Source organism: Eumetopias jubatus, unplaced genomic scaffold (genome assembly GCF_037043125.1).
Source record: "Eumetopias jubatus isolate StellerSeaLion01/CBP00866 unplaced genomic scaffold, mEumJub1_p1.0 scaffold_1, whole genome shotgun sequence".
Lineage (NCBI taxonomy): Eukaryota > Metazoa > Chordata > Mammalia > Carnivora > Otariidae > Eumetopias > Eumetopias jubatus.
Window position 1 is genome coordinate 145,433,275 of NW_028274807.1, and position 25,701 is coordinate 145,458,975.

The 25,701-nt window shown below is 49.5% G+C and overlaps 2 protein-coding genes and 1 pseudogene across 3 annotated transcripts; 1 reads left to right on the plus strand and 2 right to left on the minus strand.

Annotated features, from left to right (window-relative positions):
- The first annotated feature begins 4,692 nt into the window (after positions 1-4,692).
- CYP8B1 (cytochrome P450 family 8 subfamily B member 1) lies at positions 4,693-6,198 on the plus strand. The gene has a single exon (XM_028106970.2). It carries the CDS (start codon positions 4,693-4,695, stop codon positions 6,196-6,198), a length of 1,506 nt encoding a protein of 501 aa, XP_027962771.1.
- A 5,731-nt stretch (positions 6,199-11,929) lies between these two features.
- Positions 11,930-16,882, minus strand: ACKR2 (atypical chemokine receptor 2). Of its 2 annotated transcripts, XM_088021337.1 has the most exons (3): positions 16,829-16,882; positions 15,255-15,282; positions 11,930-13,119 (listed from the first exon to the last, which is right to left on the minus strand). In XM_088021337.1, the coding sequence occupies exon 3, from the start codon at positions 13,103-13,105 to the stop codon at positions 11,930-11,932; it is 1,176 nt and encodes a 391-aa protein (XP_087877463.1). In that variant the 5' UTR covers positions 13,106-13,119; positions 15,255-15,282; positions 16,829-16,882. The 2 variants fall into 2 exon arrangements, with proteins under 2 accessions (XP_087877463.1, XP_027962781.2); XM_028106980.2 differs by lacking the exon at positions 15,255-15,282 and having other exon boundaries at positions 16,845-16,866.
- Positions 16,883-23,082: 6,200 nt separating this feature from the next.
- On the minus strand, positions 23,083-25,299 carry LOC148165074 (putative uncharacterized protein C6orf52 pseudogene; annotated as a pseudogene).
- Positions 25,300-25,701: the final 402 nt, after the last annotated feature.

Genomic DNA, 25,701 nt, shown 5'->3' on the forward strand with positions numbered 1-25,701 from the left:
TGTTTCACCATTGAGTATATTAGCTATGGGTTTTTCATAAATACCCTTTATCATATTAAGGAACTTTCCCTCTAGTTCTAGTTTTCTAAAAGACTTTATTATGAAAGGAGGTTCAATTTTGTCAAATGCATTGTCTGCATTGAGATGATCATGTAGGTTTTTTTCTTTCATTCTATTAAAGTATTGTATTATATTGATTTTGTGTTCAATCACCCTTATATTTCTGATATACATCCACTTGGTTATGGTGAATTATCCTTTTAATAGGCTGTTGGATTTGATTTGCTAATATTTTGTCGAGGATTTTTACATCTAAATTCCTAAGAGATACTGACCTGAAATTTTCTTTCAGGTGATGTTCTTATCTGACTTTGGTATCATGGTACTACAGATAGTAGATTGACTTTGATCTTGAGGTTGTGGGTTTGAGCCCCACATTGGGGCTCATTAGATTACTAATCTCATGTAGAGATTACTAAAAAAATAAACTTAAAAAAATAAATATTTGGTAGAATTCACCAGTGAATCCAACTGGTTTAGGACTTCTCTTTGTTGGGAGGCTTTTAATTAGTGATTTAATCTCTCTTTACTTGTTATAGATCTGTTGAGATTTTCTATTTCTTCTTAAGTCAGTTTATGTAATTTGTATTTCAGGAAATTTGTCCATTTCTTCTAGGTAATCTAATTTGTTTATGTATAATTATTGACAGTGTTGACATACAATTATTCAAAAAGTGTTCTTGTGTAATCCTTTCTATCTCTCTAAGGCCAGTAGTTATGTCTCCACTTCCATTCCTGACTTTAGTTATTTGCATCTTCTCTCCTTTTTTTCTTAGTCAATCTAGCTCAAGTTTTGTCAATTTTGAACTTTTCAAATAACCAATTTTGTTTTCACTGATTTTCTGTATTTCTATTCTGTTTCATTTATCTCAGTTCTAATCTTTACACATTCCTTCTTTCTGTTGGCTTTGTATTTGGCTTGCTCTTCTTTTCTAATTCCTTAAGGTGTAAACTTAGGTTATTGGTTTGAGATATTCTTTTTTAATGTAAGCATTTACAGCTATAATTCTACCTCTGAACACTGCTTTCACTATAAGTTTTGGTATGTTGGTTTTAATTTTCATCCATCACAAGGTGTTTTCTAATTTCTCTTGTGATTTCTTCTTTGAAGAAGAAAGCATTAGGAAGCTTGCACGTGGATTCTTTCAGACTCCATGTGTGTCTTTTTCCCTTATGATCTGGCTATATATCCTTAGTACGCCACTGTAATAAATCTTAGCCATGAGTACAACTACATGCTGAGTCCGATTAGCTCTTCTAGTGAGTCTCTGAATGCGAGGGTGGTCTTGGGGATTCCCCCAGATTGATATGAGGATTAGATTGCTTAATACACGTAAAGCATTTAGCACAATACTTGGCTCATGGTAAATTCTCAAAATAAGAATAGTGATGATTATAGTGACAATGGGGATGACCGGCACACAGCCATGAACAGAACAGGTGCTCAAGGTCAATCAATCCAATTCCCATCCTTCCCTCTATCCTCTCCCTCTATATGCACTCATATCTAAGCCTCAACCCAATACCTTTATAATGGCATCTCAATGCTGGCAAGTACCTCAAGTTCAGCTTCCTGTTTGACACAGCAGAACAGTAGGGCCCAAGGAGGTAAATTGAAATGTCCAGGGTCATGTCATGAGTTGGTGACAAAGTTGAAACAAGAACCCAAGTTTGCCCTTTAAGTTCTATACTGACTTCACTGTCACCTGGTATATGTGCTGCAGACTAGGAGTAAAATAATTAACCTGGGGCTAGGCTGTCAAGAACCAAGCTGCCATGGAGGCAGAACCTTAAAACCCAGGAAGGAAAGGAAAAATATGGAACCTTGAAAGCTAGGAAGGGAAAGAAGGCATAAATAAGTCCAGCGCTAAATTAAATGAGACTATTATTTGATCCAAAGGCAGAGTAAAACAATTGCTCCCCTGCATCTCCATTTCGACATTACCGTTGTTGACTTCTGGGGTGAGGCAGTGGGCAGGAAGCGGCAGGCGCTAAGGGAGCAGTCAGTATCATCCAGCATTGGAACAAAGGGCAAACAAGATGCAGGGGACAGCCAGTACATCTGGACTAGAGAACCCCCAAAGGAGAACCCCGATATAGAAACCGGAGCAGGTAAATGGAACCCTCCTATCCGTGCACGACTGCTCAAAATTCCGGGCCATATGTGAAATGAGAAGACACCAGACCGGACCAGAGACCCGCTTGAGCCCTGTCTACAGGCCTCAAACTATGCCCCCCCCTCCCCCGCTCACCATGAAATGTGCAAATGAAGTGTTCAGGAAAGGGGCACAAAAAAATGTTTAAGGACAGCCGAAACAATGCTCCCGCCAGGCTTATGAGGTAAGAACTCTCAGGAATACGGTCCGAAGTGGTGGCTACGCTCAGCGCGCTCCTTGGAAACAGCGGCGGTGTCAGTGAAGCGGCCAGCCCTCACCCGCACGTCCTCCCCCAGACCCGCGCCCTTAAACTGACTGCTCCGCAGACAAACCGACAGACACACAGTGCGTCGGTGCGAAGCCTAACCGACCGACGGACAGAGGGCGCCTCGGCACAGCGCATTGACCGCAGCACCTGCCTAGAGACACCGTGGCGGAGGCTGCAGGGGCGGAAGTGCGTCACCGCCTTTCCGGCCGTCGAACCCGTTGCCCGCTCTAGCGCGCCCGCTCTAGCACGCCCGGAGGCCGTCTCTGCGTGTCGTTGGTCCTTCCGAGCCTCTCAGTCCCACTTGGAACTCTGTGCCAATCCTCCCACGGAGCTGCGGCCCTGATTGGGAAGGCTGAGGCGTGCCGCAGGGCTGCCGGGGCTCGCTCTGGGTCGCTGGCCACTCGGGAGGGTTGGCCGGACAGCCGCATAGGCCGATTTCCCCGGGGCAAGCTAGCCTCCGCCCGGTGAGAGCCAGTAAAGACTGCCCCAGCATCAGGCCCTGCTCAGAGCAGTGCAGCGCAATAGGTCAGAGCTCCAATTCGCCCTGAGCCGGCCGAGCCTGCGCTGTGCTGAAAACGCTTCCCCCTCCTCCAAGCCCTCCAGCCACATTGGCGCCAGAGTGGATCTGGACCCGTTCCTTGAACGGCCTGCCACCTACACTGAGCAGCACGTCCCGCATGCTCTCCGACCTCCACGTCTAGCCCCACCACCACACAGCAGGCGCCGACCTGGCTTTGTCTTCCTCCAGGCTTCCACTTAATTACCACCTAATCAGTGTGGCTTTCCTGACTCCCCACCCCACTTCCCTCTCTGCTCCTCTCACTTGCAACACTTATAACAATTGTAATTAGAGCGTTGTTTAGGCAGTGATTTCATATATTTTCCCCTTCCTTAGACCATACACTCCAATAGGGCAAGGGACCGTGTCTCTCTGATTCGAGGTTGGTTATAGCAGCAGTTCTGGCCGTAAGTGCCCAGTAAATATCTGTTAATGAGTAGATGGGGCTGTTCCAAGGAAGGAGGGAATGAATAAGTGTAGGTGAGAATGAATGTAAGGTGATGCTGCGATCCATTAAAAACTGGGGAACAAAGTTCAACTCATGGAAGTTGGCCCACAATCTCTGACTGTAGATTCTAAGGCGGAAGAGATACTGACTACTTATTGTGGTTGTCCTAAGCAATCAGAGAGGACTTCCTGGAGGCAGAGTGTGGACATTTCCAGCTCCCCACAAAGGGGAGCTGCACAAGGCAAAGGGAATTCACTCTAGAGGGCATGTGGAAATCTGAGGAAACAGAGTCCCTATTTATGGGTCACTTAGGAAGTTAAAGAGTAACCTGGGGGTTATCAGAACTAGTTGAATCGAGACTGAACCTCACGTTATTGCACGTAATGGCCTTAGAGTCAATGGCACGGCTTTCTCCTCGGGCCTGCTGGCAGGGACCTGGTCTGACACCTCACAGAAGGTCCCCAGTAAATGGTCAGCTCACCTCACTGAAGCCCGGACAGCTGTGAGATAAAGTCCCCACTACACTCTGAACCTACATCCTCATCATGAAATAAAGCAATTGGTTTGAAGTCCTTATCATCTCTGACATTTCATATTTGTAAGATCCCCAATCTGCCCTTGCTGGAGAAGTGTGCAAGCCAATGGGGCCAGTAGGCCCCAGGTTCAGGGACTGGAGTCTGAACCTCTGCTTGAAGTGTCGCCAATCTGGGAGGCTCTGAGGATCGTTTAAAGATGAGGAAGGGAGAGATATGAAACTTAGTAAGTGCTTGGTGCATTTCTACTGAATGAGCTAACTAATGAATAAATGAATGTATGAGAAAATAAAGGTGTGAATGGTCAGTAAACCATGCGGGTGGAGTGGGATCAAAGAAAGCTTTGTAGACTCATGCTGGAGCTGAATCTGAAAAGATCAGAGCAAATCCTAAGCTGGTGAGGGGACTGCGACCATAGCTAGAGGCTTCTTTCTGGGCTTCCTTCTGGTCCCACCCCTCTCCTCCCACCAGGTTGCAGCAAGTGCTAAATCTAAGAGAACACTTTGCCCCCAGGTACTGTCTTGCCAGGGTTATTTAATAGAACTTACAGCTACAGGGCAAGGTCCAGGTGGACAGACCTTTTCATCCCCAACTTGTCACAGCCTCTCAAAAGCTCTCTGGCACCCACAGAACAGTGTGTCCAGAGCTCAACCTGGAAGAGCACAGCCATGGTGCTCTGCGGTCTGGTGCTGGGAGCCCTGCTGGTGGTCACCGTGGGGTGCCTGTGTCTGCTGGGGCTGCTCCGGCGACGCAGGCCCCAGGAGCCCCCTCTGGATAAGGGCTCCATACCCTGGCTGGGCCATGCCATGGCTTTCCGGAAGAACATGCTTGAATTCCTGAAGCACATGCGGGCTAAGCATGGAGATGTGTTCACAGTGCAGCTAGGGGGCCAGTACTTTACCTTTGTCATGGACCCCCTCTCCTTTGGCCCCATCCTCAGGGATGCACAGAGAAAACTAGACTTCGTGGAGTATGCAGAAAAACTGGTGCTAAAGGTATTTGGATACCATTCGGTGCAAGGAGACTACCGGATGATACACTCTGCCAGCACCAAGTACCTCATGGGGGATGGCTTGGAAGATCTCAACAAAACCATGCTGGACAGCCTGGCCCTCGTTATGCTGGGGCCCATGGGCCAGAGTCTGGGTTCTGGTTGCTGGCGTGAAGATGGCCTCTTCCACTTCTGCTACAATGTCTTGTTCAAGGCGGGCTACCTGAGCTTATTTGGCCATACAAAGGACCAGGAGCAGGACCTGCGACAGGCAGAGGAGTTATTTGTCCAGTTCCGCAAGTTTGACAACATGTTCCCCAGGTTTGTTTATTCCTTGCTGGGGCCCCGGGAGTGGCTAGAAGTGGGCCGGCTCCAGCGTCTGTTCCACAAGACACTCTCTGTGCAGCACAACTTGGAAAAGAATGGCATCAGCAACTGGATATCCTACATGCTTCAGTATCTGAGGGAGCAGGGAGTAGCCCCAGCCATGCAAGACAAGTTCAACTTCATGATGCTCTGGGCCTCCCAGGGGAACACGGGCCCAACCTCTTTCTGGGCCCTCTTGTTCCTGCTAAAGCACCCAGAAGCCATGCGGGCTGTGAGGGAGGAGACCACCCAAGTCCTGGGAGAGGCCAGGCTGAAGGCCAGGCAGTCCTTTGACCTTGACATCAGTGCCCTGCACCGCACTCCAGTGCTGGACAGTGTGATGGAGGAGACGCTGCGGCTGCAGACTGCACCCACCCTCCTCAGGGTGGTGCACAGTGACCACGTCCTGAAGATGGCCAATGGACAGGAGTACCTGCTCCGAAGCGGAGACATTGTGGCCCTCTTCCCCTATCTTTCAGTGCACATGGATCCTGAAATCCACCCGGAACCCACTGCCTTCAAATATGATCGCTTCCTCAATCCCAATGGTAGCCGAAAAGTGCACTTCAGCAAGGCAGGCCAGAAGATCCACCACTATACCATGCCGTGGGGCTCAGGTGTCTCCATCTGCCCTGGGAGGTTCTTGGCCATCAGTGAGATGAAGCTCTTTGTCCTGCTCATGGTCACATACTTTGACCTGGAGCTTGTGGACCCTGACACACCTGTGCCACCCGTGAACCCCCAGCGCTGGGGCTTTGGCACCACCCAGCCCAGCCATGACGTGCGCTTCCGTTACCGCCTGCGACCTACCCACTGAGCTCTGCCAAGGTGGCCGCGAGCCTGGCCTCAAGACGTCCCTTGGGGGTCTCCACCTCCTCCAGCCCCGCTGAAGGCCCACTCTTGCCTCGGATTCTGTGGCATCCCCTACCTCTGTCCTGGTCACCTTCCTTAGCTCTCTGACTTCTCCCAAACTTAGTTTGGGAAATAACGTGTACCTTGACAAGTCCTGCAGTACAGAAACTGGTTATCGTGAGTAACGCAGTGTCTTGCAAAAATTACCCTCCATCCCCCCACCTCACTTTATTATTTTCCTCAATGCCTATTCCACATCCTGTGGAATTCAGGTTCGTCCAGAGCAATACAAGGCAAGCCACGTGTGTAATTTTTCATTTCCTAGTTGACACATTTTTAAAAAAGCAAAAAGAAACAGGTGAAGTTCATGTTTATATTTAACTGAGCCTAATATATCAAAAATATTAGCATTTCATTATGTCATCAATATAAGAATATTAGTGAAATAATTTTACGTTTCTTTTTCTTGTGTTGCCTTCAAAATCTGGCGTGTACTTTTTCCCCTTGCAGCATGTCTCATTTCAGACCAGCCGCATTCTAAGTACTCAACAGCCACATGTGGCTCTTGGCTCCCGAATTCATAGAGCAGGTCTGGAGACATGGTGCCTTTCATGTAGGAGTTATTCAAGGTCCCTGATCTGTGCCCTTGTCCCCCCTCCACACCCCCGCCCCAGGGTGATCTCAACCCCTCCTCTGGTTTCCACAACCATTGCTGAGCTTGGAGCCCTGTCCTACTTCCAGACCCTCATCCTCCCCACCGGGGTCCCACAGCCCCTCTGACTCAGTTTGGCTCACGCAGAACTCAGCATCTGTCCCCCACCTCTGCCCTGAACCACCCCCTTCTCCGGATTTCCCCGCCCGTCTCTGCTCAGGACACCACCACCCACCCCATCCCCCAAGACAGATACAGAGGAGACACCCTCACCTCCCCTACTCTCACCCACAGTCATGCCCCAGTTCTGTCAGTTCAAGCCCCTGCAGTGTCTCTGAAACTGTCGCCTTTTCCCCACCCCACTGCTGTTCCTTGAGCTCAGCACTCTGCCTCTCTCCGCACCAGGCCTGCCTGGCCCTCTGTTCACCCCGACCTTTCTCCAAACCTTTTGCCTCTGATTGTCATTCTCTCATTTTTCTGGCTCCCCATCCCTCCACACACCTAACATTTAAATTTTGCCACAGTCGGTCCCCAAATTTTCAGTCCAGTGCAATTCAACATTGCCAACTTTGTCTAACAGAATGGTCTGTAAAGTAGAGTGGCTTGCTCTAACGGCCACCCCTGGTGCTGGCTACTCCTGGAAACCTTCCTGGATCTCCCCCCTTCGATCCCCTGCCCCAAAACGGACGCCATCCCTGAGGCTCCCCTAGCCCTGTTTGCCTCACAGCACATCTGTTATGTGTCATCGCTTTCTGTGTCCTGCTCTCGTCCTCCTGGCCCCTCCCTCTGACTGGAGCTCATAGGGCTTGGTATCTTATTGCTCCATCTCTGACCCCCAATTCCCTAAATGGAGATTAAATGATAGAAAATTGACTCCATCTCAGCCATTTTACTTCATGTCCTCAAATCATTTCCTTCCCCACCCTGGCCTCACTCAGCTTTCTGGCATGCGAAAGGGAGACAATCCCATTGCCAAGCACGCTTACCAGGGCTGGGAGAGGGGAGAGTGTGTTGCTGCCAGAGCCCAGCTGCCCGGAACAGGAGGGGCAGAGGCCGTGGGAGCTGGCAGAGGGCCCTGGAGAAGGGGGGCCAGGCAGCATAGACCCCTGCAAGGATGCCCAGTGGGGCTTCTCTCTTACTCCTCTATCCCACATCTATGACTGGCCTCTTCTATTTGTTTTTGAGGCTGGCTGTTCTGTCCAGAGTTTTGCCAGGATAATAGGCTGTTGGAGTATCTCAGGTAGGGGCTGGGGCTGGAGGCAAGAGTCTGTGCCCACCAGCTATGTGACTCTGGGCCAGAGTCTGCCTTTCTCTGGGTCTAGGTGCCCCCAAATGATGATGTCTGTCTGGAGCCTGACAGAGCTCTGACTGACTTGGAGAAGCCAGTTTATCCCATCCTGCTCCGCAAGGGGCCAGGAGCACAAGAAGAGTCACATAGGGAGCACAGGAGAGGGCGAAGGGCACTGAGAGGCTGGGAGCCACCATGGGAAGCTTATCAACGAGGCTCTCCCGGCTCTCCACACAGCCAGGCCTTGTGCTGGAGCAGGTATTGGGATCGGGGCAAAGATGCAGGGCCTTCACACACTCCTGGGCCCTGCCCAGACCTAGGTGCTATATCCCCTCCTTTTCCCCATACCCAGAGAAATCTGGACCAGGGGCCTGACCTGAGGGCCCAAGTCCATTGAGTCAAGAACAAGAGGTCTCAACTGAGAGCGACTCCATGTAGATTTCCCAGGAACTTCACGTTTGAGGGTATGCCTGGGACCAAGGGAACCCTCAGTGGGTCAGGTTGAGGTGAATACAAGTATACCATCCCACAGTCGTCGATATCCACCATAACAACAGGCCTCCCAGGAAGGGGTGAGCGCCCAGGAGTAGAGTGTGCACACAGAAGCCAAGGCCGACCTGTGGGTAAGGGAGGGGTCCATGGCACCTGTAGTCCTACGCGCTTCGCATGGACACACTCTCTACAAGGGCTACCCTTCCTTCCCTACCAGGGGCCTTGAGGCAGTAGGAAGACTGAGACCCCCGAGGATACACCTTGTCACTACCTGTTCTGACACAACAGTCCCGACCCCCAGTCCTCACTGCTGCCCCAGATTTCCTTTCCCTCAAAGAAAAGCCCACTATGTGTATTCTCTGACGGTAGTTATAGCAAAGCAAGATCAGGGATGACATGCCAATGGTGAAATTGCGGGCACCTGGGAAAGAAAAGAAGTTTTTGTTTTGTTTCAGTTTGTTGTTTTCCCTTTTTTCCATAGGTAGTAACAGCTGTAAACCCTCAAACCTTCACAGAGTAGAGCCATGCCTGTCCTTCTCCCTCGGTCAGCCAGGGGAAAGTCCATCTTGCCTCAGAATCTGAGGACCAAGAGAATCCTGGGAGCTTTCCTGGAAAGGTCTGAGCAGTGCAGCCAGGGAGCCAGGCCTTTGGGCAGATGGAGAGCAGCAGGAGGGACCAACATCCAGGGAAATAAGGTCAGGATGGAGGGGGCTCTGTCCTGGCCTGGGCTGTGAGAGCCCACCTCCAACTCCCTCCCTGACCAGTGCCTTCTGTGCTGTAGTCAGAGGCCTCGATATGGTCAGCAATGCAGTCAGTGGCAATGAGGACAGCGAAAGGGATCAGTGGGTCACCTGTGGCCAGCCCTTCTCCTCCCCCTTGGGCACAGGCCTCAGGGCCCTTCTTATACACCTGCTGTTTGCAGAGAGCACATACCCACACTTACACAGCTAAAGAAAGACACATAGGAACACACAGAAAACCTGTGGGCACAGACCCAGACCCATGTGGACACAGTGACATATTCACGTTGGACCCACATACACAGCCATATGTACTATGCACAGCCCACACGGCAACACACACACACACACACACACACACACACACACACACACACAAATGCACCAGTGCTGGGGACAAACCCTGCCAGGTGTCCCTCGGCTGGCATAGCTTGTCCCATCCCATCTGTGCATCATGGATACAAAGTCAGAGACTCTGGGTCCCTAGACCCTGTTGGTACAGTCAGGCTGCTCGTTGGGCAGATTTCAGGAGCTCTAAAATAGAACCCATCCTCCACATCCTCAAGCAAATCACCACCTTCAGAGCCAAAGCTTCATTTCCTAGGGCACCATGGGAGCTCAGAGTCCTTCGTGACAGTGGGAGTCTGGGGCCTTAGGAGAGAGAATTAAAGGCACAAGAGCTGAGCGAGATGGAGTCGAGGGAAACAAAGAATGAAAAATCAGCACAGTCAACTCTGGCAACATCCAGGGACAGCCCTTCTCGTGACACACGGGCTGTGACTAGAGCATCCGAAGTTCAGGGGAAGCAAAGAAAGAATGGCAGGATATTGACCACCTGCTCCATTCTCTATTGATCCAGTCATTCATTAAAAAAAAAAAAAATGCTTAATGAGCCTCCGCTATATTCTAAGCACTGACTTAAGCACAGGGGATATCGATTTAATACATGGCAAGTCCCTGCTCTCCTGGAGCTTGCATATACCCAGCCCTGTGTTCTCTTGTCCTCCAGTCTATCCACCTATAAGTTTCCTTCCGTGCATTACCTTCTGCCAGGCTCTGTGCTGGGTTTTTCAGGACCAGCACAGCAGGATGTGGGCAGGTTATACCAGGTGGTTTTGGTAGGTGCGGAAAAGCAGTGAGTGCTTTAGAAGCTCAGGAAAGAGAGATGTCACTGTGTGCCAGGAGCTCCCTGGGGAAAAGTTTTCAGTGGCCAGGGAGGATGCTAACTATTGGAGACATGACGAGGGAAGCACCCAGGCAGGGTATATCAGCCAGGAATCCTTGGATTGCAAGTAACAGAACATCACCATGTGAAGGAATATATTGGTTCATGTAACCATCAAGTCCACGACTGGGATGAGCTTCCGCCTAGATTCGGGGACTTCCACACTGCCCTCGGGGGCTGCTCACTCACAGTGCTATCACCTCACCCTCTGAAGTTCGAGTTGATGAAGGAGCACCCCCACGCTGCACATCCTCTTGGCTTCAGTCTCATGCCTCTGTTCTAGCATGTTCTAGTTGCCGCATTTCACAAGCTCTACCTGGGTCCTGTGCCCATCCTAAATGAATCACCATGCCAGGAAAAAGTAAGGCTGTAACTGGCCGAAGTCCTGTGCTCTACCTGAACTCCACCCAAAGCACAGGGCAGAGTAAATAATGGGAGTGGTTTCCCAGAGCAAGCAGAATTCCATGACAGAACAAGGATGAACGATCATCTGGCTGAAAAGTGACCCCTGTTACACAAGAGAGCGGGCAAGCACAAAAACACGGAGGTGGGAACGCGCAAGAAACAAGGGGTGCCTGGTGTCCAGGAAATGAAAAGTAATGAAGGCGTATAAGGGTAAGCTGTTGTATGGGATTCTCCTTGTGAAAGCTCCAGCCTCGAAGCTGGACAGACTTTGGACTTGATTGTGCAGGCCCCAGGGACCCCCGAAGGCTCCAGGGAGGGGGCATGGGAAGCAGAGGGAGGATGAGCCTCCTGGACTGTTGGGAACATGTGTTCACTCTGCCTCGCACCTGCCAACTCTCACGTTCTGGGGAAGTTCCCCACGTGGGGCACTTCCAGCCCCTCCTGCTCGCCAGCCTCTTGGAGCCACCATCAATGCTGTGACATTAAACAATATTGCAGCAATATTTCCCCAGCTGAGCTCCGGGGAAGGGAGCCGACTGGTGGGTGGCAAGCCTTGGGCTACTCTGAGGAAGATGGAAGTGATGGCTGAGGGTGAGGTGATCGTTCTGGCTGGTGGGTATGGATTAGATGACAGGAGAGCATGACGACAAGAAGCACAGAGGTCAGTTGGGAAACTACTCTAGCAATTCATGCAAGAGAGTATGGTTTCCTGGAAGGCAGTAAAGAAAGTGGAAGAAGGAGGCAAGAGTAGGCAGATGCTGCTGATGGTGGAGCACTGAGAACCAACCACAGGGTGTGGCAACATGGTCCCTTGGGGCCTTTGGAGAGAGGACTTTGGGTGGATGCCCAACTGAGCTAGGTCCCATCCACTCTCACCGGACGTGGTATGGCCACTCAGGCTTGATTTTCCCCCATATCACTCTTTTTGGGGGAACTCTCAGCCTGCCTCTCCCTGAGGTCATGCATGCCGGTCATTTCTTCTTGGGCAGTGAGCCTGCTACTCTCAGAGCTGCTGGACAGAGGGGCCGGTGCAGGGCCAGGTGCCTGGGGCCGCCTGAGCACAGTGACGAGGAAAGCCTTCAGGTACTGGCGGAAGTGGCGGCTGGAGAAAGCATAGAGAATGGGGGTGAAGCAGCAGTGAAGAAAGGCGATGCTCTCTGTCACCTGCAGTGCATAGTCCAGCTGCTTGATAACCTTGCATTCCCCAAAGACTCGCAGGTCCAGCAGTGAGTGCAGAAACAAGGTGAGGTTGTACGGGAACCACAGCACAAAGAAGGCTACCACCAGGGCTACAACTATCCTTAGAGCCCGGCCCCGACCTGGGGGCCTCAGCCTGACCAACACGCAGCCAATGCGGGAGTAGAAAAAGACCATGACAAGGAGTGGAAGGAGAAACCCCAGGAGGTTCTGCTGGAAACGGAGGAAGAGCTTCCAGATGGTCGCATGACCCCCAAAATCTGCATAGCAGTTCCACACACCCGTGGGGTTTTCATGTGTCTGCACAAAGACCATGTCAGGGATGGAGACAGCCAGGGCCACAGCCCATACCATGGCAGCCAGGAGCAGGCTTTTCTCCCGGGTTCTCAGCCTGTGGTGGGGCTGAGCGTGGACGATCTCCAGGTACTTGTCCAAGCTCATGCAGCTAATGAAGAAGATACCACTGTAGAAGTTGATGGTATAGAGGGTGCTCATCATCTTGCACAAGAAACTCCCAAAGACCCAATGCCAGGCCACAGAAATGCCCCAGAAAGGCAGTGTCACCACAAATAGGAGGTTGGAGATGGCCAGGTTCAGCAGATAGACCTCAGTCATCCGCCTGCGAGGTATATACCAAAGCAAGACCACTAGAAGAAGGAGGTTCCCGCCCAAACCCAGCACAAAGATCAGGCTGTAGAAGATTGGCAGGAAGATCCTGCCAAAGGCCAGCACCTCGTCCTTCCTGCAGAGCATGAAGGCCACCTGGTCCAGGTAGTACTCATAGTCATAGAAAGAGCTGCTGTTCTCAGAACTGGCGACCTCGGTGGTGGGTGGCAGAGGGGAGGCGGTGGAGGCCATGTTGGGAGGACACATCCAGTTCTGGAGCTCTGTGGACCAGAGTACAGTGGGAGAGAAATAAGGTGAAACCAGGCATTCTCTACCATTCTCCAAACCCACTTTTGCTACTGCTCTGGGAGGCCCCACAGACTCTTCACATCAACATCAGTACCTGTAGGCTAGCGAGGAAGAGCACAGCTGTGGGGAGCCTGGGCCTACCACTTATAGCTGCCACCCTAGTTGGGTGGCTTAACCTCAGGTGTTTTCATAGTACTCGCTTCTTTCATTATGGCTTCTCTTCTTTATTTTCTCCTTTATCATTTGAAAGAACTGATAATGTCTTTCAGATTTTTCTTTATTATTTAGGGGTACCAATTCACCTATGTATTGGGTCTCCATAGTCTCCCTCATGTGTGCCCTACCATTATTCTTCTTTGTGTGCCTTGTGTTTATATTTTAACAAGCACTTCTCTTCAGTGGGACTTGTTTTATCCATAAATGTCTAGTGTGTCTACTCTGGCTTTCAATTTTCTTGACTTCTATCACCTACGGATTTCCCTTATTTTTGTTATTTGTAAAATATTTTATTTATAAATATTTAGTTTTATGTCAATATGTTTATTTATAAATATTTAATATTTTAAAAATATTTTATCCAATATATCTAGGTTTGTATCAGAAAGGGGTGATCCATCATGCTGAGAGACTCAGAACCTACTAAACCTTTCCATCCCTCAGTTTTTCCATCTCTAAAATGATACTAATAATAGTAGTACCTACTTCATGGGTTTCTTGTGAAGCTTAAATGTGACCATTCACATAGAGCACTTCACACTCTACGAAAAGAGTGCCCAGAACATAGTAGGCACTCATTGAATGTTAGCTTAAATTATTGCTTTGTTGAGAACTGAGTCCATCATCTTCCCACCAGTGTCTTCTCTCCTGCATCTCTCTAACTGAATGGCACCACCAACTACTCAGTCACCTAGGACTGAAATGTGGGCGACATTCCAGATTCCTTCCTCACGCCCCCTCACCACCACCTGCGAATCTCTACCTCCTTACTGCCATTTGAATATGTCCAACATTTCCAAGTCTCATAAAAATACATACATGATACTTGTTTAATAGAATTAAAACAAATGAAACAAAAACACTTTGAAGGAGTTCAAAGAGATGAAAGGGAAAGCAGGATGATAGGCACAGCATTCAAGATGGTGGCTGCCTGGGCAGAAGCCAGAGGCATGGGATGAGGGCAGGTCACTGTCTGTGGTCAAGTTAGTTCCCTCTGGGGCAGTGGTTTCCCAGGTTTTAATTGTATTTTTAAAAACGATTTTTAAGGGCACCTTGGTGGCTCAGTCAGTTAAATGTCTGCCTTCGGCTCAGGTCATGATCCCAGGGTCCTGGAATCGAGTCTCACATCGGGCTCCTTGCTCAGCAGGGAGCCTGCTTCTCCCTCTCCCTCTGCCCCTCCCCCTGCTTGTGCTCTCTCTCTCCCTCTCTCTCTCAAATAAATAAATAAAATCTTAAAAAATAAAATAAAAATGATTTTTAAGAGAGAGCCTCACATGTACCAGTGGTAAGAATCTGTCATGAACCAAGGATTATGCTTAATCTTGTTTTGTGTTCCAGGAGAGAGACTTCATGTTCAACACATTAGATTGTTCACCAATGAAGAAGAGGGTTTTGGAGGAGAGAGTAGGAGATAATAAAGAATGCGTGACTCAAGGAAGCACTCATGCACGGCCTCCGGAGTGGGGCCTATAGGCTGGTGATCATGGTTCATAAACCAAGAAATACAAATCAAGCCCACTTTGCACCTCTGTGTTTTATTTTTTATTCTTTGATTCAAGAGAGATTGAACTTTTTAGTATGTTCAATGCCTATTTGTATTTCTTCTGTGAATAGTTTGTTGTTTTAATCGATGGGATTCTCATTTTATAAGAGGTTTTATATGGTAAGGATTTAGCTTTTACATTGCAAACATTTGCCCCAATCCTTCCTGGTAGAAGTTTTGTCTCTTTTTTTTTTCCCAGGTAGAACTCTGAACACTGTTCCTTTCCCTCTTGGGGCCTCTGGCCTCCTGACCTTTCACTCTGGGAATCTTTCCCGGTCGCTTTGAACTCTGAGACCATGAACCCCATGCTCCTGACCACCCTTCAGGTCCCTGTCAACTCACACTTACCTGTCCCTCTGGACTCACTCGGGTTTTTCTTTTTTGTGTTCACTTTTCCTTATGCCCGAATTCATTTGGTTTATCCAGCAATACCTTGAGAGGAATAAATGAGAGTATCAGCAATTTACATGCTAGTATGAATTAGCAGTATGAAGTTCTGCAGTGGAACCTTTGGGGGAATCTAGGGAACTATATGGAGAGGGAGGATTTAAAGAGGAGGGAAAATAAGGGTGAGGTGAGCAGAGCTCCCCCGACAATGAAGCCAAGGGCACAAAGGCAAACAACAGCTCGTCTCTGGAGCAGTAACATCATCCTCTTTGTGACTTCCTGAAGCTGCTGGCCTGGGCTGGCTCCAGCTTCGACTCAGCAAGAATCTCTGGCTGGAGAGTTATGTCCCCGCCTGAGGATCTAGGGCTCACCTCTCGGAGAAGTCACAGTCAAGGCAACAAGAGAGAGGATATCACTATGTCCATCTAGGCAGGAAGGCAGCCATGTTAGTTGAGCTCCTTCCATGAGCTGACCACACAGATGTAATTTTCTCCTTTAATCCTCATCATAGTTCTGGGAAGCAATACTATTATGATTCCCATTTTCTAGATGAGGAAACTGAGGCTTGGAATGGGTAGAGTCCCACTGCCCCCAGCTTCAGATCAGCCAATGAGGGACCCAGGATTGGATGGCCCCAACAATATAAGGGAGCACTGGTGACCCTTTCCCTCTAGCTCTCCTTTTCACTATGGCCAAACCTGAAGTTGAAGAACGAGCCTTTGGTAGCGGGACTTCTGACCTTAGTAACCAGTGGAGAGAATATCCAAAGTCATTAATATGCTGAAGCAGCTCCCACAGGCTTGTGAGGGCCAGTTATGCAACATCTGGGAGGCATCCAACAAATGCTCATGGAATTAACCAGTTCTGCATTTGGGGATGTTAAGTTGGTAGCTTGAAACTGGTCATGGTGGGGATATTTACACCATGGCAAATGCTACAAATTGGAGCTTCCTCTCCTTCTTGCATGTGCTCCCCACCCCCACCACCATCCCTGAGAGCTGGTTATTAAATCTTTACTGGCATACCCCTGATCAAAACCCCATGAAGCCTGACCTACCCCTGCCCATTTCCTTCTGTCCTTGTCTGTCTCCATCACCTTTCCTCCTCGACCTGCCACATCGGTCCCGTAGCTGCCCTCCTCCCCAGCCAAGAGCCCTTGGGGACAGGGTCACGTGTAGGTCTCCTGTGGCCTGGCCATACTGAGTGTGCTGCCCACAGCGCAGCTGTGACTAGTGAACAAATAAACAAGCTCAAACGTTACCCCAAAAAGCCACACCAGCTTTCCAAATGTAAAACCAAGAATAACATCTGAGATCACTTCTAGTGAACAAAAATTATGCTGGCCTCCTTACAATTTGGAAATCATATCCTTTAAAATGCAACCCAAATTCTCCCTTCCCAGAAGGCTGCCCAAGCCGCTAGCCTGGCATAACTCCTGCCCCAAACCCCAGCACTCGCAGGTCACTCCTCAGTCGTAGTGCCTGGCTCCTTGAGCAGAGTCACATTTTGAGAGTGGCTTGCCTCCTCTGCAAGGCAGGGGTTGGAACTCACTAGCACAGGGCTGGCATCTGAGAAGAATTCAACAAGTGGCCATGGACTTAATCAGTACTGTCACCTCTCTTCATCCCTTCTTCTCGCGCCTCCTTTTCCCTTGCCTGGTTTTCTGCCTGCCCCCACTGGTGCCCTGGACACAGCAGAGCCAAGACCCTCCTTGTGTGGGGCGTTTCCCCAGCCTGGGCCAGCGTGCCACAGTGGCCTTGGGAGCCCCGAGCCATGGAGCACGTCCAGCCCACTGCTCTCCTGGAGCCATGTTCAAGTGCTGTCTCCAGTTGGCGCAGACTCCCTGGACCAATGTCACAGGATGTGCCCTCTGGCCATCCCCAGCTTCCTCCCTCAGGAGGCTCCCCTCCCCAGGAGGCTCTGGGAGGACTGGGGTGGAGATGGAGTCCCAAGGCCTGGACTCCACCCTGGCTCAGCTTGGGATGGGCCGCCTCTGCCTGTAAATCTGGTTTTATCATTCTGCATTTCTGGCCTTGCTGTGGCTGGAAAAATTGAAGCAAGGAGTTCTGAAGTGATGCCCTCTCTGACCGTGGCGTCTAGCTGCGGAAAGTGCTCTGGCCTTGGGACATAGGTAGAAAAATACTTGCCTTTCAGCTGGGGATCACTCTAATTTCTCCCCCCCACCCTGCCGGGGGTTTGAGAAAATACCTGATGTTCAATTCTACTGCGTATATGACAATTACAGCAACAATAGTAACAAACGCCCACCACTTCCATAGCACTTATGTTGGGCCAGGCTCTGTTCTCAGAACTCAGCATGCATCCATTCATTTCATCCTTGCAATACCACCCTGATGCAGGTGCTATTACCATCTCCATTTTATATAGGAGGAAAGTTCATCACAGAGAGGCTAAGGAACTTGCCTGAGTCCACACAGCTAGTAAGTCACAGAGCTGGGATTTGAACGCAAGCTGAGTCTGAGCTAGCTCATTAAAAGACAAGGGTGAAGGATGGGGACTAGAGATGAAGTGACAGGAGACCAGGCTGTAGTTGTTGCTTGGGCTGCCTGAATGGAAGAGGCTGGGGGGCTGATGGTACGTGAATGAAAAACAGGGAAAGGAAATGTGAGCCACACAAGGAGGACCCGAAGGAAGAAGTTTAGTGCCTCAGGAATGGCACACTGGGAGAAAACTCATGAACAACCTACTCAGGGCAGAGCCGGGTCTCTGCTTCACTGCTTGGTCTGGGATGCCCTTGGGCTTGAACTTCATGCCCTGCCAGCCCTAACACAAAGTCAAGGCTTCCGTCCTGGAGCTCCTGACTTGCACAAGCCTGTCTTCTCACCCATAAAATAAATAGCACTCACAGCAAAGAATTTTGTGAGGAGTAAATCACAGGCAATCATTTTAACAGCTAACATCATAGAGCCCTGACGGTGTGCTGGGTGCTGGGGCAAAGAGTTTTACATGTATTGACTTACTCAATCTTCACATTTACCTTACAGAAGTTATAGAAGTTAAATACTATTATCAGCCCCATTTTATAGCTGACAACACTGAAGCACAGAGAGGTTAGGGAACTGGCCCAAGATCACACAGAAAGTGACTAGTAGATCCAGGAACCGAAACCCAGATTTTTTTTTAAAGATTTTATCTATATATATATTTATTTTGAGAGAGAGAGAGAGAGAGCGAGCACAGGGAGAGGGGCAGAAGGCAGAAGGAGAGGGAGAGGGAGAGAATCTCAAGCAGACTCCACGCTGAGCGTGGAACCCACCATGGGGCCTGGCTCAATCTCACAACCCCGAAATTATGACCTGAGCCGAAACCAAGAGTCGGACGCTTAACTGAATGCACTCCCCCAGGTGCCCCTACCAGAGTCCGTGCTCTTAAACACTAAGTCATACTGCCTCTCAGAGAAAATAACAAGCCAGTTGTAGTCCCCTCTGCCAAGCTTTCTGTGTATTCATGTACTCACTACTCACAACAACCTTGTGAGACAAGCACTATTATTACTCCCATTTTACAAATGAGGAACTGAGGCTCAGAGAGGGGGACTAACTTGCCCAAGGCCACTCAGCAAGTGTGCTACAGGGTCAGAAATGGAGTCCCTGCAGTGGCTCCAGAGCCAGAGCCCTGGACCATATGCTGGGAGCTCCACTGCTGGGAGTCCTGACCTCAGACTCACAGGATGGACAGCTACCCTCTTCATGGTCCACTACGGGAAGCCTTGCATTTGGACTCATTGTGATGTATAAAACACAATGAAAACAAAAGTAACAGGTCCTGACATTTACACGGGGCTCCATGCTTCCCCAGACTCATAGCCTGGTCCTTGCAAGTCCTCCTGGGTCCCTTGTTAGAAGCAGCAGGTGTTACCTCCGTGGTTGCTCAGGAAGCCCAGAGCCACAGCACAAATCAGGCAGAACTGACCTTAGAGCCTCGAACTGCAGAGCCCTGGACCATGGCACACTCTCCTTTTCTCTTTACTTTTTTTAGCATGTATTTTTCCTGATTATAAAAGTAATATGTGCGCAATGTAAAATGTGGAAATATAAGGGGAAAAAAATAGAAAAGAGGCTAATTGCCTCCAGGAATAATCTTTGGGAAGGTTTTGGTGTATCTTGTCTGTTTTCATGTCCAGAGCTCCGTCCACTGCACTAAACCTCCCTGGATAAGTGGAATCACAGAGCCTGGCTGGAAGAGTGGCTTGGCCAGTCCCCTGCAGGGCATGAGGGCCTTTGAAGTTTCCTCCTGCTCCCTGGGAGATATGAGGTCTGCCTGCTCCCCATGCTCCCTGGGACCCCACATTACTTAATGTTTCCTGGCTCTTATCAGGGACTGGGGATCACAAGGCAACCCCTCCTCCCAAAGCTTATTTCAGTTAATAAAAACGAAGAGGTTTTAGAGCCCAACTCTTGAAGGAGCTGCTGCAGAAGAAGGTATGATTGTCATGTCTTTCCTGAGTCGTTTTTGCTTTTTTCTCCTTTGTCTCTCTCATTGTTGCCTGAACTCTTACCACGAGAGCTTCCTTATTTATATTTCAGCATTATGCTTGGCTCAAAATGAAATACAGTCACCACCTCCACTACCCTCAGGCAGGGTGGGACACTCAGCATGGTGCAGCATGGAAGAATAGACAGAATAGATTAGTCCGCTTCTTAATGGCTGAGTCACCCTGGGCAAATTGCTTAACCTCTCTGAGCCTTACCTACAAAATGTCTCCTTCCTGGAGTTTTTTTAATAATTAAATGAGTGCCTGGCACATAACTATCGGTTCCCTTCCAGGGCCCCAAATAACACTTGGCTTAGCCTGGGATGGACAAGAGAAAATCCTGAGACTGTTTGGGGCAGAAGGAGGGAGCTGAGGACCTGGGCAGAAGGTAACAAGAGAGGACCAGGGCGCACAAGGAGAGCATGTGGACATGTGCAAAAGAAGACCACAGAGCTGGGAGGGGGGGTTTTAAAGACCATCTCATCTGTCTTTGCTGGGGAACCCGAGGCCCAGGGAGGAAAGGGAATGCCTGAGGCATTCAGTTGTCTGATCCAATTCTCAGGGACTTTCACAATCCACAAAGCAGATTCTCAGAGCGGGAGTCAAGGGGGATGTGGCCAGCAGACTGCCTCACTCCCCGGCTGCTGAGGCAATTACTCCAAGAGTTGCCCTAGAGAGAATGCTCCGCCCTGATGCGTTCACACTTCCCTCTCCCCACACCTGTGGCCACTCTCTAAGCCACCAGACCCAGTCTCTCCCTGCAACCCGTGGGTAGGGCCCACCCCACTCCAGCCGCGGCCATAACCTCCCAGAGCCAGACCCACTTGCTGAGGGGTGTCCAACCTCACCCAGGAGGAGAGCAGCAGCTCCTGGATCCTGCTTCCTCAGAGAAGTGCGGAGAGAGTATGAGTCTTTCCCCCTCTCTGGATCGGCCCTGCACGCATCCTGCTTTATTCCGGAACAAAGCATCCCTTTGCGCCTGCCCCAGCCTATTTCCCTCCCTGGAAATGAGTCAAGCCCAAATGACCGCCCCTCATTAAGGAGCAACTCCCCCCGCCCCAAAGACAATCTACTGACTTTGGAAAACACGCGTCCCCAACCACACCTCTCTGGACCAGTTCCCCGGGCAGCTGGGCCAGGGAGATGAACAGCTCCAGTCTGGACCTTCAGGCCTTTGCTAGGCAGTTTTCCCAACTCCATCCAGCTGCATCGATCTCAGACACCTCTCCAGCATGATCTTACTACCATCCTCCCCCACATCTCCTCTGGCCATAACTCCCACCAAGCAGAGCTGTGTCTGCCTCCCCAGAGTGATTCTCATCTCCTAGACTTTACAAGCCATCTTCCCCCTTCCCCCACCCTTCTCCCTCTGCTACCTGATCGGAGCATGTATCTCTGCCTGATTATTTGTTTGCTCTCCTCCTGGGTCAGGAACTCCCAGGCAAGGACCATACTTGACCCACCAGCCTGAACTTAGGGCCAGGCAAGAGCAGAAACTCACTGACTCTGTGTGTGTGTGTGTGTGTGTGTGTGTGTGTGTGTGTGTGTGTGTGTGTGTGATATTCTGCTTGCCATATGCTTGCCACTATGAGGGTACCTCTCTGCCAGGACAGCACCTGTGGTCTGGGGGCAATGTCTCAGCCACCTCCCCCTCCAACCCCACTACCAGCCTGATACACAGCAGGTGTTTGGTCAATGCCTGCTGTCTCTACCTGAATTAAGCAGTAACAGAATAACGCCAGGTGGTCACAGGCCCCGGCATTGGAGTCACACAGTGCCGGGCTTAACTCTGGCTCTGTGCGTACCTATGTGTGATCTAGAGAAGGTGGCTTCACCTCTCTGTGCCTTGGTGTTCAGATCTGTATTGGGGGTGGGGACACTGCCTTCCTCACAATGAGAACTAAATGTCTCCAGAGAGGTGGACACGGACTTCAACATCTGCCTTTCCCTGGGGTCCACAGGCCACCTAGCATGGAGGTCAAGCTGTGATGGGTTCTCACTCCAAGAGAGGGGAGCAGAGGACCTTTCAAGTGGGTGGGTCTCCAAGTCTCTCCAGGCCAGATGCTGGTTATCAACAGGGAGGATAAAGAATAAGGAGATGCCCAAAAGAAGCCACAGAGCCCTGGTTCCATCCTGGGGATGGATAACCTTTTAAGATTGGCTTGTCTTCCATTCTGTATTAAGTCTCTCGAGAGAATTAGAACAGCTAAGTTCTAGAACCTAGGCTCTTTCCTCATCCCCCCCCTTGTTCAAACTTTTTATTTTAAGATAATTTTTAGACTTGCAAAAATTGTGCACAGAATTTCTATACACCTGTCAAGCCAGTTTCCCCTAATGTGAACCACAGAACCACAGTATAACGATCTAAATCAAGAAAGTAACATTGACTCAATACCATTCTACAGACCTTATTCAAATGTCACCAGCTGTCTCACTAATGTCCTTGCTCTGGTCCAAGATCTGAAGCAGACTCCCACATTGCATTTGATTGTTGTGGCTCCTTAGTGTCTCCATTTCTGGGGCAGTTCCTCAGTCTTGCTTTGTCTTTCATGACCTTGATAGTTTTGAAGAGCAATGTAGAATATCTCTAACTTTTGGTTTGATGCTTCTTCAAGATTAAATTACAGTTATGTATTTTAGGCAGGAGCATGGCAGAAGTGATGTTGTGTCCTTCTCGGTGCATTATACCAGAGGCATATGATTTCAATACGTCTCATTATTGGCGATGTTAACTTTAATCACCTGGTAAGATGGTGTCTGCCAGGTTTTTTCACTGTAAAATTACTATTTATTCCTTTGTAATTAATAAGCATCTTGTGGGGAGGTACTTTGAGATTATGCAAATACTCATTCTTATCAACTTTTGCCCACCACTAATATTAACATTCATTGATGATGCTGACAATTTTTACTGTATTGTTTGCCAAACAGTGATTTTCTATTTCCATAATTCTTGTGTGTGTGTGTGCTGTTAAAGTTTATTTACATTGCATTTTATCACATCAGTCACATTTAAGTCCTGAAGACTTGTATTTATTTACATAGAGAATCCAGTACATTCCTGGGAGATTTTTTTTTTTCAAAAACAAAAACAGGGGTGCCTGGGTGGCTCAGCCGGTTAAGCGTCTGCCTTTGGCTCAGGTCTTGATCTCAGGGTCCTGGGATGGAGCCCTGCATGGAGGTCCCTGCTCAGTTGGGAGCCTGCTTCTTCCCCTCCCTCTGCTCCTCCCCCCACTAGCGCGTGTGCGCGCTCACGCGCTCTCTCTCTCTGTCTTGAGAAAACAAATAAAATCTTTAAAAACAAAACAGGAGGCAACTAATATGACAGTTGGGTAGCTTAATGAACCTCATGCTTCTTGGGGACTCATCTGGGATTTTAGAGTGAACTATATCCAAGGGCTGCCAATGGCAACTCATGAGAGAGTCCTAGAGTTCCTTGCTTTTCACCATAAAGTCCTTGTTTAATTCCTCAATATTAAATGAAGTTTTGGATCTTCCAGTGGGTCTTCATCTTGCTTTTCTGCCAGAGCTGTGCTTTTCTCAGGCGTGACCAGAGTTGCAGCCGGGCGTCCAGAGGTCCTGTGCACAGAAAAGTTGTGTGCATTTCCATCTGCTGCACAGCCACACTCAGAGCCAGAAAGGGAGGAATCGCTGTGCTGTTGCTCAAACTAGTTGGCTGAGTGATAACTCTGGCAGGGCTGGAACACTGGCTTCTCCTCTGCCAGTACCAGTAACAATTATTTTGTGGAGCTATGCCAAAACCTGCAAGACTCTCCTCCCCAGCCTTTTATCCAGAAACTTTACAAAATGACACCAGTTTTTATGCCTAAGTCAACAATTCCAGCTCAGGGAGCTAAAACCTCTTACCCCAGCAAATCATTCTCACAACTTCCATCATTCTTTTTACATTTACTAATTGGGCTTTACCATAAAAAAGAGTTCGCATTTCTCTCAATTTATTTATGTATATCGGTATGGACTCATGAGTATTAATTTTATTCCATTATTACCATCATTGATTTTGCTGTTCAAATTGTCTCATCCTCTTTCGAAATACCTCAGCCCATCTGCTTCCTGTTGAGCTGAATTTCCAGCCACAGCCCCTCAGACACCTACTCCCTGGTGTGCAGGGCAGGTTGTGGAGGTTCAGAGCCCTTGCACCGATGGCCAGGTTTCTGGGGAATTCACCGAGGCATTTTCCCAGCAAAGGCTGGACCCTCCTGGAATGAACAGGTTCCAGCCAGAGGAAGTCAGTCATGGTTCCAGGGGCAGGGAATTCCGGGAAGGGCTAAGCCTGGCCAGGTAGCCTCTTCCATAATTCACCCTGCCCTCCATAGACCCACCCCAGGCCTGACCCAGTAGCATACCAGCTGACCACCTCATGTGTCCTGCGTTTTTCCTTCTTGACCCGCTCTTCTCTGCCCGGCTGCAGGGATAGTAGCTGAGAAGTCAGGCCGCAGACAGCTGGGCAGCACTTGACCATATTCTTTGATGCAGAGGAAGCGCCCTCCTCCTGGGGTTTAGTTCCCAGGTGTTCTCCACAGGTCCCAAGAGTAGCCAAAGCAGAGAGAGCAGTGCACCTCAGCAAGAAAGACTACTTAAGGACAAGAGGGACTTGCCCATGTTGACGTGGGCTAGGAGGAGAAGGCTCTGAACTCATCTTCTTGCTCTTTAAGATGCGCAAGGATGATTCACCCTGGGAAGGGTGCAGACCCCAGCCCGTGAAGCCAGGCAGCCAGGATGCACAGGGCCCTCTCCTACAGGATACCATGCTGCTTCAACTTCAGAATAGAGATCCTAAAATACATACTGTTCTCACATGCTCCTAACACACAATTTTAACACGTTGGACACATTTACTATTACAGCAAAAAGTGACATCACATTTTCAAAACACCTGCTTCTATTATCAGCCAAGGACTTGAATCTGTGAAACTTTTGCCGGCAGCCTGACCCTTCCTGTCCTCCACCAGCCACTCCAGGCCCATCCCCTCCCAGAAGCTTCCCCAGTCTCTCCAGGCCTCCATGATGCCCTGCTTTGAGCTTCCTGAGTCCATAGGGGAAATATTGTTCAGGGGCAAGTCTGTCTCCCTACTAGACTGCAAATTTCTCATAGAGGTTTTGTTCATTTGCACGCAGAGTGCCGGGCACTACTCACACGGAGCCCAAGCCAGAGGGCCGGGCAGGTGATTTGCTGGCATAGCCCGGCCAGCACTTGACAAGCTGGCATTCTCATGGAAGAGCGCCAATTTGGCCCTGCCTCCAACTCTGCCTCACTCTCGGTCTCTTTCTCTCTATTTCTCTGTCTTCCTTGGGCAAACTTCATCCCCTTCTGGGCCAAGCCCATGACAGGGTCAGTCTGGACCATCTCTAGGGTCACCAAGTTGGAATTTCTAAACTGCAAACTTGCCCTCCAATTTAGAAGTTCTGGTAAAGCCCATGTTTACTCACGTTGAATAGATGTCGTGCCAGAATCTCGCGCCAGACCAACTTCTTCCTATCATGCTCCATTGACGGCACAACAGGAAGGAAATTTTGCTCATCTCACCTCTTCCATTTCCTCTTTCTGTGCTGCCCCACCGGCTGATCCCTTCTAGCCACCCAGCCTGTCTCTCCTTTTGTACCTCTGCCCAGTGTGTTGTGTTCAGGGCTTTGGGAGGGGGCTGCTTTCAGCGGAGGGAGAGAGGGCATGTGTAACCTTTCCACCATGTACCAGTCCCTTGCCTTGGTACAAATATATTTGTTTGCAATCAATGTATTCATTTATTAAAATATCTTCAACCACATATTACACGTTAGAGTTCACCAGATGTCTTCTCTGTGGGTTAGGCAAACCTGAGGTTATCATACCCATTTTGTAGACAAGGTTGCCAAGGCTCAGAGAGGGCAAGTCCCTGGCCCGGAAACACATAG